The sequence below is a fragment of the Chiloscyllium plagiosum genome, chromosome 21 (genome assembly GCF_004010195.1).
Source record: "Chiloscyllium plagiosum isolate BGI_BamShark_2017 chromosome 21, ASM401019v2, whole genome shotgun sequence".
In the NCBI taxonomy this organism is placed as follows: Eukaryota; Metazoa; Chordata; class Chondrichthyes; order Orectolobiformes; family Hemiscylliidae; genus Chiloscyllium; species Chiloscyllium plagiosum.
The window spans coordinates 8,470,093-8,485,781 of NC_057730.1; the positions used below are offsets into that span (position 1 = coordinate 8,470,093).

At 46.3% G+C, this 15,689-nt stretch overlaps 1 protein-coding gene across 8 annotated transcripts in view; it reads right to left on the reverse strand.

Annotated features, from left to right (window-relative positions):
* Positions 1 to 14,418: 14,418 nt before the first annotated feature.
* Positions 14,419 to 15,689, reverse strand: part of LOC122560512 — a 30,585-nt gene continuing 29,314 nt past the window's right edge. For 6 of the 8 annotated variants that reach the window (XR_006314754.1, XR_006314753.1, XM_043711185.1 and 3 more), the window contains one exon: positions 15,345 to 15,663. Coding sequence is in view for 6 of the 8 variants with exons in the window: in XM_043711185.1 (XP_043567120.1) it covers positions 15,378 to 15,663 (286 nt within the window). In the remaining 2 variants the exon portion in view is untranslated. The other 2 variants (XM_043711182.1, XM_043711181.1) reach the window with 2 other exon arrangements.

Below are 15,689 nucleotides of genomic sequence, written 5' to 3' on the forward strand. Positions count from 1 at the left end.
CTCTCGGATTATCTGAACTTTCCCTTGTCGAAGCCCTGTTATGTAATGAACTACAGTGGGTGGCAATGATCTTCAAACCAATTGGAAGGCAGGAAAGAAAACTCTGTTCCTCTCAAAAATGCAATTTGTTAATTACAAACAGTCTCTAAAATTCCCCCTCACCTCTCACCTAGTGACACCCGTGAGCGATGCTGATATTACTGAATCTGTTGGGAAAATGAGGCAAAGTCAGCATAAAGGAAATTTACAATGCAGAGAGAAACTAAAGTCCCATTCTCCAAACATGGTGTGAACAGCGAGACAACTCTCGCTAGTCAGAAACAAGAGGTTTGTTAATATCGACTTTCACGCTTTTTAAACAAAACAAAATCCCCCTGTGGGACGTGGGTGCTGCTGGCTGACCAGCATTGATTACCCCTTCCCATTTGCCCTTGAGAAGGTGGTAGTGAGCTGCCTTTTGGAACCACTGCAGTCCCGATGCTGTAGATAGGCCCACAATGGCCTGAGGGAGGGTTTTGACCCAGCATCAGTGAAGGAACAGCAATGTATTTCCAAGTGAGTGGCTTGGAAGGAACTTGCAGGTGGTAGTGTTCCCATTGGAGCTGCATTCATCCAGTCAAGTGGGGAGTATTCCAACACAGTCCTAACTTTTGCATTATGGATGGTGGACAGGCTTTGGGGAGTCACGAGTTAAGTTACTTCTGGCAGTATTCCTGGTCTCTGATCTGCTCTTGTAGCCACTGTACTTATGTGGCAAGTCCAGCTGAATTTCTGCTCAATAGTAACCCCCAGGATGTTAACGATAACACCATTCCCTTACTGAAGGTGATCATTTTCTGGCATTTGTGTGGCGCAAATATTACTTCCCACTTATTTACACAAGCCTGGATATTTCCAGATCTTGTTGCATTCGAACATGGGCTGCTTCAGTATCTGAGGAGACACAAATGGTGCTGAACATGCTGCAGTTAGCAGAGAACATAGATTTTCTACAGTGCGGACGCAGGCAATTCAGCCCAGCAAGTCCACATCAACCCTCCAAAGTGCATACCACACACCACACACCCCACACACCCCACACCCCCTGACCCACATCCCACACACCCCACACCCCCATCTTATAACCCTGCATTCCCCATGGCTAATCCGTCCTTAAAACCAATGAAACTATCTGATTGGTGTATAAAACTGGACATTTTTGAACAGTTGAGAGAGCACTGCCACAGACACTTCTAGCTCAGATCTCTCTGAAAGGTCCCTATCTGGGGAAGGAGTTTGCACATCAGAACATCGAGACGGATCTGGAGAGAATCCACAGAGGAACATCGACAGAGGAAATGCGGCAAAGCTGACTGGTTTTGAAATGTAATTTCTTTTTGTAAATCTTAATCGGGATTTTTTAAAAATCGGACTAGTATTGTAGAGTGGGAGGTAAAAGATAAGTGTAAAAGAAAGGAGTTGTAAATAGTTCTTGGTTTTTAATATTGTTGGGGATGGAAATAAATTATGCAGTCTGTGATTCATTCGTAGCGGTCCAATTTAGAAGTGACAAGCTTTGAGTATTGATTGCTTTAATCGTGAGCTCACGGGGAGAGACAAGTCGACCAAATGGTCACAAGTCACTCCAACGAGATACAGAGTTGTGTGATTATATAATTTTTTAACAATTAGCAAACTGTTAATTGCAGGATAATGAGCAAGTTAGGGACCTTCTCCAGTCATTAGCTTCAGTCACGTAATGTCTGGACAGTGTCAGTTAGTAGCTGATAAGCAGGTGTTAGTGTACAATTCGTCCTTGCAAAGAGAGGAATGGTTCCATGCAAGGAAAGAATTTGTTTGTCAGGTATCAGAACAGCCGTAAGGCCAACCATCTTAGCGGGGCATGGGAAACACAGGCTTTTAGCAAGCAGGCACTAAGGTGAGATTCAAAATGGTTTCCATGCTTTTAATATGTGAAAAATGGCTCCCACGAATTTGACAATTCTCCTTTTTTCTTTTCACCAAATCAGGAGGGTAGTTCAGAGGAGCCAACAAAAGGAGGTACATAGTCAGACCCAGAGGGGTTGTCAAGTGGTGGGGGCTTAGAGTCGTCCAGGTAACTGTCAGAATCAGGGTCACCAGGCTCAAGAGAATAAGAATCAGGAAAATCATCCATTCGCGGTGGAATGTTGGAAATGGCAGCAAAAGGGAGCCAAAAAGGGCACAACATTACTTGAGGAAAATAATAATAAGTGCAAGCAGAACAAAAACAGCAATGAGAACCACAAGACCCTGGAGGAGGCCATTAGCTCAAGAGCCAAGCCATCCAGGTCCAAACGTCCCACCAGGGAATAGTGTCATGGAGGGAGGAGGCCACCTCTACGGGTGAGTGTGGCAATGTTAGTAATGTTCTCACTGGAGTCAGGGATGAAGGTACAACAGAGTCGATAAGGGCACAAGTGCCTTCTTTCTCTGCTAATAGCTAATCGAGGGCCATGCGATTTTGGAGGACGACAGTACAGATAGCGACTATCTCTGCATAAGCTGGTCAAACGCCAAAGACCTGGAGTCAGGGATGAAGGTACAATAGAGTCGATAAGGGCACAAGTGCCTTCTTTCTCCGCTAATAGCTAATCGAGGGCCATGCGATTTTGGAGGACGACAGTACAGATAGCGACTATCTCTGCATAAGCTGGTCAAACGCCAAAGACGTGGCATTGGCAATCTCTTCCAGAGTGGCAGCGATTTGTCTAACCTCAACCTCAAGTTGGAGGGTGGCATAGGAAGGGGAAAAATATAGATAAAAGGCACTGAAAAGTTGTAAGTACCCTCTTGCTGTGAGGCATGGAAGTCTCAAAAGGTGAAGAATAGGAGTGGCCAAGAAAAGGGACAATAAACAATACAATAGACAATAGGTGCAGGAGTAGGCCATTCTGCCCTTCGAGCCTGTACCACCATTCAATATGATCATGGCTGATCATCCTTAATCAGTATCCTGTTCCTGCCTTATCTCCATAACCCTTGATTCCACAATCCTTGAGAGCTTTATCCAACTCTTTCTTAAATGAATCCAGAGACTGGACCTCCACGACCCTCTGGGGCAGAGCATTCCGTACAGCCACCACTCTCTGGGTGAAGAAGTTTCTCCTCATCTCTGTCCTAAATGGTCAACCCGTATTTTTAAGCTGCGTCCTCTGGTTTGGCACTCACCCATCAGCGGAAACATGTTTCCTGCCTCCAGATTGTCCAATCCTTTAATAATCTTATATGTCTCAATCATATCCCCTCTCAATCTTCTAAACTCAAGGGTATACAAGTCCAGTCGCTTCAGTCTTTCAGCGTAAAGTAGTCCTGCCATTCCAGGAATTGACCTTGTGAACCTACGCTGCACTCCCTCAATAGCCAGAATGTCTTTCCTCAAATCTGGAGACCAGAACTGCACACAGTACACCAGGGCCTTGTACAGCTGCAGAAGAACCTCTTTGCTTCTACACTCAATTCCTCTTGTTATGAAGGCCAGCATGCTTCACTACCTGCTGTACCTGCATGCTTACCTTCATTGACTGGTGTACAAGAACACCCAGATCTCTTTGTACAGCCCCTTTACCTAAATTGATTCCATTTAGATAGTAATCTGCCTTCCTGTTCTTGCCACCAAAGTGGATAACCATATATTTATCCACATTAAACTGCATCTGCCATGCATCTGACCACTCACCTAACATGTCCAGGTCATTCTGTAATCTCCTAACATCCTCCTCACATTTCACCCGCCACCCAGCTTAGTATCATCAGCAAATTTGCTAATGTTATTACTAATACCATCTTCTATATCATTAACATATATTGTAAAAAGCTGCGGTCCCAGCACTGATCCCTGCCGTACCCCACTGGTCACTGCCTGCCATTCCGAAATGGAGCCGTTTATCACTACTCTAGAACCATAGAGATGGACAACAAAGAAACAGACCCTTTGGTCCAACTCGTCCATGCTGACCTGATATCCCAAACTAATCTAGTCCCACTTGCCAGCACTTGGCCCATATCCTTCTAAACCCTTCCTATTCATATAACCATCCAGATGCCTTTTAAATGTGGAATTGTAGTAGCCTCCACCACTTCCTCTGGCAGCTCATTCATCATATAAGATCTTCTGTGTGAAAAAGCTGCCCTTTAGGTATCTTTAAATCTTTCCCCTCTCACCATAAATGTATGCCCTCTAGTTCTGGACTCCTAACCCCAGGGAAAAGACTTTGTCTATTTATCCTATCCATGTCCCTCATAATTTTATAAACCTCTATAAGGTCACCCCTCAGCCTCCAACGCTCCAGGGAAAACAGCCACAGCCTGTTCAGCCTCTCCTTGTAGCTCAAATCCTCCAACCCTGGCAATATCCTTGTAAATCTTTTCTGAACCCTTCTAAGTTTCACAACATCTTTCTGATAGGAAGGAGACCAGAATTGCATACAATATTCCAAAAGTGACCTAACCAACGTCCTGCCCTGACATGACCTCCCAACTCCTGTACTCAATGCTCTGCCCAATAAAGGAAAGCATACCAAATACCTTCTTCACTATCCTATCTACCTGTGACTCCACTTTCAAGGAATTGTGAACCTGCACTCCAAAGTCTCTTTGTTCTGCAACAGTCCCAAGGACCTCACCATTAAGTGTATAAGTCCTGCTCTGACTTGCTTTTCCAGAGTGCAGCACCTCACATTTATCCAAATTAAACTCCATCTGCCACTCCTTATCCCATTGACCCATCTGATCAAGATCCCATTGTAATCCGAGGTAACCTTCTTTGTTGTCCACTACACCTCCAATTTTGGTGTCATCTGCAAACTTGCTAACTATACTTCATGTGCTCACATCCAAATCATTTATATAAATGATGAAAAGTAGTGGACCCAGCTCCCAGTCCAGGAGGCAGGCAGCCAGGGGTAGGCCTTTTAGCCACAAATGAAATAAGTGCCATTGAATGTCCCCAGATGGTTGCTTTGGGCACCATTCCAAAACATGGTAAATGTGGTGTAGCTGTGGCCATGAGATTGGTGAGGAACAGGGAGGGGGGCATACGTGAAAGATTGTATTGAGGTTGGAACCAACCCTTGAATGTATCCATGGCATACCCCACTGATTGCCAGCAGAGCCGGGTATTATCTCTGTGAGAGTTTGTGGTGCCCACCCACTTAAGAAAACCAGGAGGGATGTGAAAGGTTGTAACTGCGGCGGAATGATCTTGATCCAGTCACCATTCAGCAGGGTCAGCCTCATTAAATGGGCCTCAAGGGGATCCCTCCCTTGGAGCGGATGAGAATATTGGCACAAACCCAGCAGCTAGAGTGGTTGACCTTCTGTGCATAAAGGTAAGTCATGTAAAGAAAAGTGTTGAAGTGTAATTCCCATTTTGGACCATTAGGCTGTCCACAGGGTCCCAGTCAAACATAGTTAACGTCAGAAAAATAAGCATAAGCAGCACAATGAGGGGCATAGCAATCACGCTGAGCCATCTGCGGTCGGAGGCTGTACAAGTGTCTTGGTAGTGTTCTTCTGGTGTTCCTAGGGGGTAGAGCTCTCTTGCACTGCATGGTGTGTGTCCATTTGGACCTCCCCTCGACCTTAAAGTCTGTGCAGATCACCAGAAGGACTAGGAAGAAGCCTTTCCATCTAGGAGAAAGAGAGTTCTTTTCAAATGACTTATTCATAACATAGTCCCCAGGTAGGAAAGGATCCATGGGTTCACTGCTAGGAATAGGAAGGGCTGCCTTAATGAGGTCATGATTGTGCATGATGAGCTGAGACAGAACCTTGGTTTAATCAAGGAGAGACTCCTGTATCACACCAGCAGGGAGGCATGGGCCTGCCCATCAAGACCTCAAAAGGGGTGAGAGGCCTGTAATCCGGTTAACCTGATTCCTGATTGTGTATAGAGTCAGAGGCAACGTGTCAGGCCAGGGTAAACCTGTGTCCTGTGCAATTTTAGTAAGGACAGTTTTGAGAGTGCCACTCATCATTTCCACCAAGCCCGAGGACTGTGGTTGATAAGGGATATGATGTTTCCAGGTTATCCCTAGAGCTTCAGTAATCACTGTGACAATACCTCCAGTGAAATGAGTGTCCCTATCACTGTCAGTGGAGCGTGGGACCCCAAACCTGGGAATGACATCTCTTAATAAGCATTTAATCACCGTTCAAACATCATCTTACTTGGTGGCAAAAGCCTCCACCCATTTTGAAAACATGTCAACAATCACTAGCAGGTAGTGGAAATTCTGCCTTGTTAGCATGTGTGCAAAATCTATCTGCAATTGAGCAAATGGGCCTGCAGGGACCGGGAGGTGGTTGTACTTAGCCACTGGTTTAGAGTTATTGTTCCGCAGGCAAATGAGGCATCGTGATTACAAAGTGCAAGCAGCCGTTGTAAAACCAGAGGCATACCAGGAATGTGCAACAGCATGCCGTATGCCTGCTTCCCAACATGCCCAACCCTGTGGGCAACTAGGGCAAGGGCATCCAGGTGGGATTTAGGGCAAATAATGCAGGCATCAGGATGTGTAAAAGGACGCAGAGTAAGCAGGATTCTGTGGCGCCCAAATGGGCCCATCGATCCTTCTCAGAATTGGGGGCTGATTACTGAGCCACTCGGATGCCCTCAATCAGGTCAGGAATGATGAGAAATTGTTCTATTTTAGGGGTATGCAAAACCTGCAAATAAGAAATTCTAGCGGCCATATGGGCAGCTCTGTCAGCAAATGCATTACCAAGGGTGACAGGATCCCCAGCAGCCATATGGGCAGTACATTTGATGACCGCTATAGTGGATGGGAGAAGGATGGGAGAAAGATTGTTAATAAGCTGACCTGAGGAGGTGATGAAGCATCTATGCTTCCAGAGAGTGCTGAAATCATGAACCATTCCAAAAGTGTAGCGGGAGTCTATGTAAATATTAACAGATTTGTCAGTGGCTTGGATGCAAGCCCTGGTGAGAACGAACATTTCAGCGCGGAAGTACCATTAGGAAGCGCAGCGGACTCAAGGACTTCAGAGGGCGTACATATCACATAGGTAAAAACAATGACTGCAGATGCTGGAAACCAGATAGTGGTGCTGGAAGAGCACAGCAGTTCAGGCAGCATCCGAGGAGCAGTAAGATCGATATTTCGGGCAAAAGCCCTTCATCAGGAATAAAGGCAGAGAGCCTGAAGCGTGGAGGGATAAGCAAGAGGAGGGTGGGGGTGGGGAGAAAGTAGCATAGAGTACAATGGGTGAGTGGGGGAGGGGATGAAGGTGATAGGTCAGGGAGGAGGGTGGAGTGGATAGGTAGAAAAGAAGATAGGCAGGTAGGACAAGTCATGGGGACAGTGCTGAGCTGGAAGTTTGGAACTAGGGTGAGATGGGGGAAGGGGAAATGAGGAAACTGTTGAAGTCCACATAGCCAGCTAGTGTCTGATGTTCAGAGGGCCAAAAGGATGAACCATCGGTGAAAAGGACCATATCAGAGTTATTCAAAGGGGTTTCAGAAAGATCGGGATAAGGGGTGACGACCTCATGAACAACCTGCAAACAATCATGGTCAGCCGTCAGAGAGTGATCGGTGGGAGGAATTAAGGTTGCAAGATTCAGGGCTGGGGTGCGGCACAGAACGGGAAGGTAGGATGACCTCATAGCCCATATGCCTGGATGCAGTAGAATTTTGGGTTGCTGCAGAATTTAGCAGCAGAGAAACTGAATGTAGAACAATTACTGTGCATGGATAATCCAGCACTAGAGGGGTAGGCTTTTCAACTGTTAAAGAGGCAGCTGCCACACCTCGCAAACAGGCCGGCATTCCCCTCACTACATGTGGTAACTGCACACAATAAAAGGCTATAGGTACCTTAGAGTTGTTCAGGGAGAGGTGGGCACCGCAGGGAGTGGAGTGCATTATTTCCCCCTCCAACTCTATTTTGATTTAATCCCTGCCCTCTCCTTCACTCTTTGATTACGCAGCATTGCCCTTTGATGTGAAGGGCACTGCTTGTCACTGGCCACTCGGGTGTTTCCTTTCTTCCTGGTGGTGAAAAGTTGAATAAAGATTCGTTCACCTTGTGTCTTTCACTGTGTCTCACACCTGCACACACACAACATGGGTGCTAGGGGTAAAAGAAAAAAAACTCCCATAAACTCTGCAAAAATGAGAAAAAAAATTAATAGGCTATAGGGCGCCGGAGATCCCCATGCATTTGTGTCAGGTTGCCTGAAGCATATTCCTCCTTCTCAGCAACATAACGCTGGAACAGCTGCGAGCAACCCAGAATAGGCTGTGTGGGCACAGAGCTCAGTCTTTAGATTAGATTCCCTGCAGTGTGGGAACAGACCCTTCAGCCAAACACCAACCCTCCAAAGACTAAGCCACTCAGACCTATTCCTCTACCCTACATTTATTTCTGACACTATGGCCAATTCACCTGACTTGCACATCTTTGGATTGTGGGAGGAAACCCATGCTGACACAGGGAGAATGTGCAAACTCCACACAGACAGTTACCTAATGCTGGAATCAAACCCAGGTCCCTGGTGCTGTGAGGCAGCAGTGCTAACCACTGAGCCACCGTGCCATCTTGACTTTAACTCTTCAAAAGCCTGTGTGAGTTCAGGAGTCCACTGTACTTTTGTCAGTTGTTTTGGTGAAGACGCCCACCCGAGAGGTGCATCGAACTCACGAAGGTCAGGAATCCAATGCCTATAGTAATTCACCATGTCCAGGAAAGGCATTAGTTCAATGCGTGTAGTGGGGGACAGAGACTGGTAATGGCATTGAGATGGTCAGGGGTAGGGTTCTGGTACCTTGTGAGAGTGCAAAGCCCACGTATTGTACTTTAGGCTGACAGAGCTGCATCTTGTCAATATCCTGTGCCAGGGACTGAAGTAGGGCAACAGTATCTTGCATGCAGGCCTCAGCAAACGTGGAGGTGACAAGTAAGCCATCAGTGAACTGAATGAGAACACTGTTACAAGGCATGTGGAGCATCTGCTGCAAGCGGAAGCATGGACAGTGGGGCTGTCCGTATACCCTTGGGGAAGCTGTGTCCATGCGTACTGGCAGCCACCAAAGGTAAAGACGAAAAGGTATTGACTTTCAGGGGACAATTTAATAGCTAAAAAGGCAGAGCAGAGGTCAGTCTCTGAAAACCAAACAGCGGAGGCAGGGACATTAGTGAGAATAACGTTGGTATCAGTCACCACAGGGGAACAGGGAGCAACAATGACATTCACAGCATGTAAATCCTGCACAAACCCCCTACCTGTTCAGTTTTCCAAGCTTTGGAACGGGCAAAATGGGAGTGTTGCAGGAGCTCCGCGTGGGCACAAGGATGCCCTGCACTGACTGGACGGAAGTAATGACTGGTTGTATCCCCTCTGTAGCAGTGGGTGTTAACTCGTGCTGGCAGACTGAGGGCAGGTGAGAGCCAGGTCTCAAGGTGACGGTGTGTGGTGGGACAGAAAGGACCAACCTGACATGGTTAGGGTGGTGCATCCAAAGCACGGGCGGCATGCCCTCCAGGAACCTCGGGCGATCGGAGGAAGTTGCGGCTAAAGGGTCCAGAGCAGTAAAAGTAGCTGTAACTGTGATGCCAGGGAAATGCACACAGATTCCGTTCGGATACAGCATATCAGTATGCAACGGCGATGAATCATCAGGGGTTATGGGCTCGAACGAACAGGGAAGCTCGCAGAGACGCGCATGCATGGAGGCTAAATCACTAAGTGTCCAGGGGATTCCAGGATAATGGGAATCAAAGGTATAGCGTCAGGGAGGAAAAGCTAAGACTGCTGAGATGTCAGTGAGACTTCAGCAGAGAGTCCCTGGTGTCCAGATAGCAAAGACCAGTAAGGGTAATGTTGGTCTCTTTATTCAAATGTGAATCCGCAAACGCAGAATATATAACAAGTCGGGAGTGCAGAGTCAAGCAGCCATGCAATGGAAATCACCAAGGGGATGGAAAGTCAACAGGGCTCAAAAGGCACAAGAGGATCAAAAGGCACAAGAGGATGAATGGGCCCCGCGCATCTGTGTAATGAGGGAGTCAAAAAGCGAGCAAATCAGGTGACTGGCACAGTGCCAGGTGAAGAGGGCAGCCTCAGATCGCGGCGGTGGTGGGTCAGTCAGTGCAGAGCATAGCATAGTGTAGCGAAATTCAGCAATCTCTAAGACAAGGCCCTGAGAGGAACAGTGAATGGAAGCATTTAATTTGCAGAGGGTCTCATGGCCCAGTAAAGCAACTAGACAGAAGGCGATCACTCAGTGGCATATGACCTCCCTTATTGTCTATGGATAAAAATCTGTCATGGTAGGTGTTAATAATTGCATAATCTTGCACAGGCGCATACAGGAGATACTTATCGATAAGCAAATCAAAATACTGGACAGTCCAAATATTATTGCTTCTGCCACAGAACATTGCCCTTTGATGTGAAGGACACTGCTTGTCACTGGCCACCTGGGTGTTTCCTATCTTCCTGGTGGTGGAAATTGAATAAAGATTCGTGCACTTTATGTCTCTCACTGTGTCAAAAAAATATTATTGCTTCTGCATCAAATTCTGCTGTTGCCTTGTCCTTGAGGAATATTGTGGACATTGAAGCACTGGAAAATCTCACATCTGTTTTCGGAGCGCATACTGAAGAAGGCGATAATAGTCGAGTCAGGAACGGTGACAGTTCCAGCGCTAGTAGCGATCGTATCAGAGAAAGGCTCAAGCATGGGTATACCGGAGACACCCACAGTACTGACTGATTCGGAACTGAGGGATAGATCCGCAGAGGGAGGTGCAGAAGAGTGAGTGGCGCTGGAATCCACCAAAACCGGAACGGCAACCCCCCCACCCCCACCCCCTCCCCTGTCTCCGCTCTCACCATTGGGTTTTTAGATGGGGATTGAGAGAGACATATCGAAGCAGCCTGCTGAACCTCCCCACTGCGGCAGTCCTAGTCATTAGGGAAATGGGGAGAAGGGGTCGGCACTGTGGTGTAAATGGTGGCTGTGAAGGTATGAGGCACCATGAAGCAGCCGTGCTGCAGTTACACTCCCAGTGGCCAAATTGACCACAAGACCAGCATTTGCCAAATTTCCTATCCGGTTGAAATAAACCTTATAACTGACGTGGTGTGCTTACTAAATGCAGATAAGCCTCTTTATTGCGCTTAGTTGTCCAAAAGATCATATCTGTCCATGTTATGAAGGGTAGTGAGTGTATCTTTCCAAGTGGCAATCTACCAGGTAAGGTTCTGGGTTTTGTAAATCTGAGCGGGATGTGGCAAGATGCAATTGATAAGGGTCTGGACGGCGAGTTTCTCATTGTCCTGTAGAGGAAGGCCCGCTCAACTCTCCCATGTGTCCCTAGAATGAGCAAGAAAATCAGGGACAGTTTTAGATGTCTTTTGCAGGCAGAGTGACCTCACCATAGTCAGTTTGTTATCTATCTATGATAGCATCCTTAACATGTCTACCCAGCCAATGGCACAGTGTCTGGAGGGAAAATCAATGGAGCCCTTAATGGTAGCCCAAAGGGAATCGTAGGCCAGCTGAAGGAAAGTTTGCACATCCTATGGAAGGCAACTGTAGATGCCCGCCAATTTGTGAGAGCCAATTATAGATAGGAACAGGATGCTTAATGTGATCCGGGGCATGCTGCAGCATGCCGTGGACCTCAGCATGGGTCCAGGGTTTGTAAAGTGGCATATTACCTATCATAATTCTGGGCAAGTGTGGCGAAAGATGACTATCAACGTCCGATGAGGCACCCCCCTCTGAATCAGCGTGCTGCTGTCACCAATTTAACAGTTATCATAGTGGTGGCCAGAGGCTGCAGTGAAGCATCAGACACAGGCAGAGGTGCTGTTATTGCATCACCACCCTCATGGGTGGGGGGGGAATGTTCGAGAATTGGGGCTGAAGCACTGCTGCCTGCAATGCCGGCTTGGGCTCCATTGCAAGTGGCAACATTCTCATTCATTAAAGGTTCAGGCTCAGGAGGCGAAACAGGGACTTTAGGGAATTGAGGAGAATAGGGCGGGGATGCAGCGGGAACAGGCGCAGGAGAAGGAGGATTTCCAGAGGGTTCCTGGTGATCCTTAACCTTGTGGGGGCTGGTGTCCTTTTGCAATTTCCTTAAACTTTTCTAGGTATCGGAGTATGTAATTGTCATCCCACAATTGTTGGAATCACCACACTCTCCTTCGATGTTAACTAACCAGTAATTTGAATGAACCCACATAAGGCCAATTTCCATGGGACCACCCATATATGTCAAAAGTAAAATGAATAACATAATGGGTGAAAGGGTTTCAGAAAAGATTTACAAGGATGTTGCCAGGGTTGGAGGATTTGAGCTGTAGGGAGAGATTGAACAGGCTGGGGCTGTTTTCCCTGGAGCGTCAGAGGCGTCATGAGGGAAATGGATTGGATAAATGGACAAAGTCTTTTCCCTGGCGTGGGGGAGTCCAGAACTAGAGAGCATAGGTTTATGGTGAGAGGGGAAAGATATAAAAGAGACATGAGGTGCACTTTTTTCAAGCAGAGTGATACGTGTATGGAATGAGCCGCCAGAGGAAGAGATGGAGGCTGATACAATTACAGCATTTAAAAGGATGGGTAGATGAGTAGGAAGGGTTTAGAGGGTATGGTACAAGTGCTGGCAGGTGGGACTAGGTTGAGTTGGGATATCTGGTCAGCATTGTGAGAAATAAAGCTCACTCACTTCAATAATTTCAGTCCGAGACAAGATCTGAATCAGTAGTATTGTTTATTACGCTCTTGCAAGAGGGGTGTGGTGTCCACTGTCCACAAGGCAGGGACATACACACTGAATTCAACTAGTACACAATATTTATGCTACTATTTGTACAGGCGTATCTAGCTTAACCCCCTCCCCTCACAGCACCTTATCTATTTGTCTGTAACATCTACCATTGTTTGCAGGCACATTTCATTCTTGTATGCACATTTTAGCTAATACAAAAACAATTATATATTTTCTTCACATAGTTTTCATTCTTGTTGACTCAGCTCTTGGCTGAAACAATTATACACTGGTGTGAGTTCATTTACCTTGCATGAGTAATTATGATTGCAGAAGTAACACTGCTTGTGCGATATCCCACAATTTCCCCCTTTTTCTTTAATTATCATTTGTTACCTTCTGCATTTTTCCTTTTACGTTGCTTCCAAATTGACGAGCATCTTACCCAAAATTTCATTTATTTTGGAAATCTCCCGGAGGTCACTTATTCCTTCATTGTTTAATCCTTGTAGAGCTCTTCTCTCTGATTGCTCTTTAGGGGCATTTGTTTCATTAAGGCTGTCTCAATCAGTCTTTGGGTGAGCCCTCGTATACAAGGTATGATACAACAGCCAATGGCTACCAATACCCCGGCTACTATTATCAGGGAAGTAAGGGTGGAGACCACCACCCCCTTCCATTTTCCAAACCATGATTCAAGCCATCCCCTGAGAGATGTGTCTACTCCTGAATTCTCAGCCAGTTCCTCTGCTAAGGTAGCCTATCCCCTTAAGGCCCGAGTAATTGAATCATCAGGTGCAGTGTTATTAGGAGTAAAGGTACAACAGCTTCCTCCTAACATCACACACGCACACCCTTTTTCCACTAAAATCATATCAAGGGCCATTCTGTTTTCCCATGCCATCCTACTTGTCACATCAAGCTGTTCTGATATTGCTTTAACCGCATCTCTTGTATAATTTATAAATCGCTGTTGATTATAGAAAATGTAATTTATCTAATCTACATTTTTATTAATCGTTACTCACCAGAAGAGAGTTGACTCAAAGCTGCTGCAATCTGGTTGCGAGCCTTGAACTCATCAGGTACCCCTCTTGGAACTCCTATAGAGTCCAGATAAATCCGCCATTGAAAGAGGTGTCTAACAGTGATCTCCCACTCCTTCCCTTTATCTCTACTATCTTTTCCTTCTCAAATGCCAGGGTAAATGGAATTGCCAATTGTACAATTGCACATATCCCTCTCCAATCCGGAGGTACGGTAGGTCTCAATATTTTGCCTCCACAGTACCACCATAGATCCGTTCGGGGAACCTTTAGTGCTGAGTAGTTCCCTCCCTTGTCCATTTCAGTGACATTCTTAATCTCTGTACATAATTTCAGCTCCCCCAAGTCTCTAGACTGATTTGTACCTTGATGACACACACACAACATGTGATTTCCAACTGCGGCTGAAAACGTAGGGGGGGAGCTTTTAAGTCTTTCTTCTCCAAGGGAGGGAACATCAGAGGTAGAGAGGTACAGTTCCTATCATTCCATGCAGTCTCATCCTGGTACAGGGCTATCATACATTTCATGCCCTTCCTATCTTGCTTCCACCCGAGCGGAAAGGGAACCACCTGGGCCTTTGGTCTACTGGAGACACATGCATAGCAATTGCTCTTGTTCAGACTTTTTACAGTATACTTTACCCATTCAACCCAGGCATTTGCATCCCCGTAACCAGTTTCTATTTCAATGGTCTGTTTCAAAGTCCTTCACCTGTACAATGTTTACTACTTTAAGGTCATCGAGAGAGGTGAAGGGTTGTACCTTATTATCCAGTAGTTCTGCCCATTTTCCCTGTCCTACACTAATTCGAAAACAACAGCCCGAGAAATCCTTACCGTTTGTTTTCATTCCTATCCCAAATGTTTCATTTAATTGTATATCATAGGTGGCCCCCCACCCCCAGAGTTGCTTCGTGCCATGTGGTTTTCTTTATCGTTAGATATATTGGGTTACACTTTTTAATCGGGACAATCAAGAGCTGATCAGAAGGGGGCCCGGTATACTATGACGAAACGATTATACCAAGTACCATCCCCGAGACCATCCCCAAAGGACTTAAGATGTATCTCTGAGCTGCTGTACTGTCTCTGATTATCTACATCCCCACAATTTACTAAGCTACGTGCGTCAGATCTATTACTTGCGGATTATCAGACTCAAGGACCGTTAATAACACATATGAAAATAATGTTTGACAAAATCCCAATACTAAGAGAGCTTGTATCATAACCCTATGCATCCCCAGCATTCTAAAAATCGTGTTGAAGCACAAAAAGACTTAATATACAATCCTACAGAAATAATCCCACGCTCGCATCGCCACTGTATAATCTGTTACTCAAAGTCTCTTTAGCTTGAGTTTCAGTGGTGCTTCCGTTGATTCGGCTGTCCAGACTTCTTCCTCAACTGGAGATTCCACTGGCCCTTTGACCCGAGTGTAGTGAGTCCAGCCTTTCCCCGCCATTCTTATCGCTGTTTCAGTGGTCAAAAGAGCCTGGTACGGCCTTTCCAAGTCCGGTTGCAAATAATCCCATGCTCGCATCGCCACTGTATAATCTGTTACTCAAAGTCTCTTTAGCTTGAGTTTCAGTGGTGCTTCCGTTGATTCGGCTGTCCAGACTTCTTCCTCAACTGGAGATTCCACTGGCCCTTTGACCCGAGTGTAGTGAGTCCAGCCTTTCCCCGCCATTCTTATTGCTGTTTCAGTGGTCAAAAGAGCCTGGTACGGCCTTTCCAAGTCCGGTTGCAATTTAGTCTCTGTCCATGATTTTACTAAGACCCAATCTCCCAGTTGAATCGAATGAACAGCGAATTCAAGGGGCGGAGTCTGTGCCAATAAACTCTGTTTCCTGAGGAAAGACAAAGAGGAGGACAA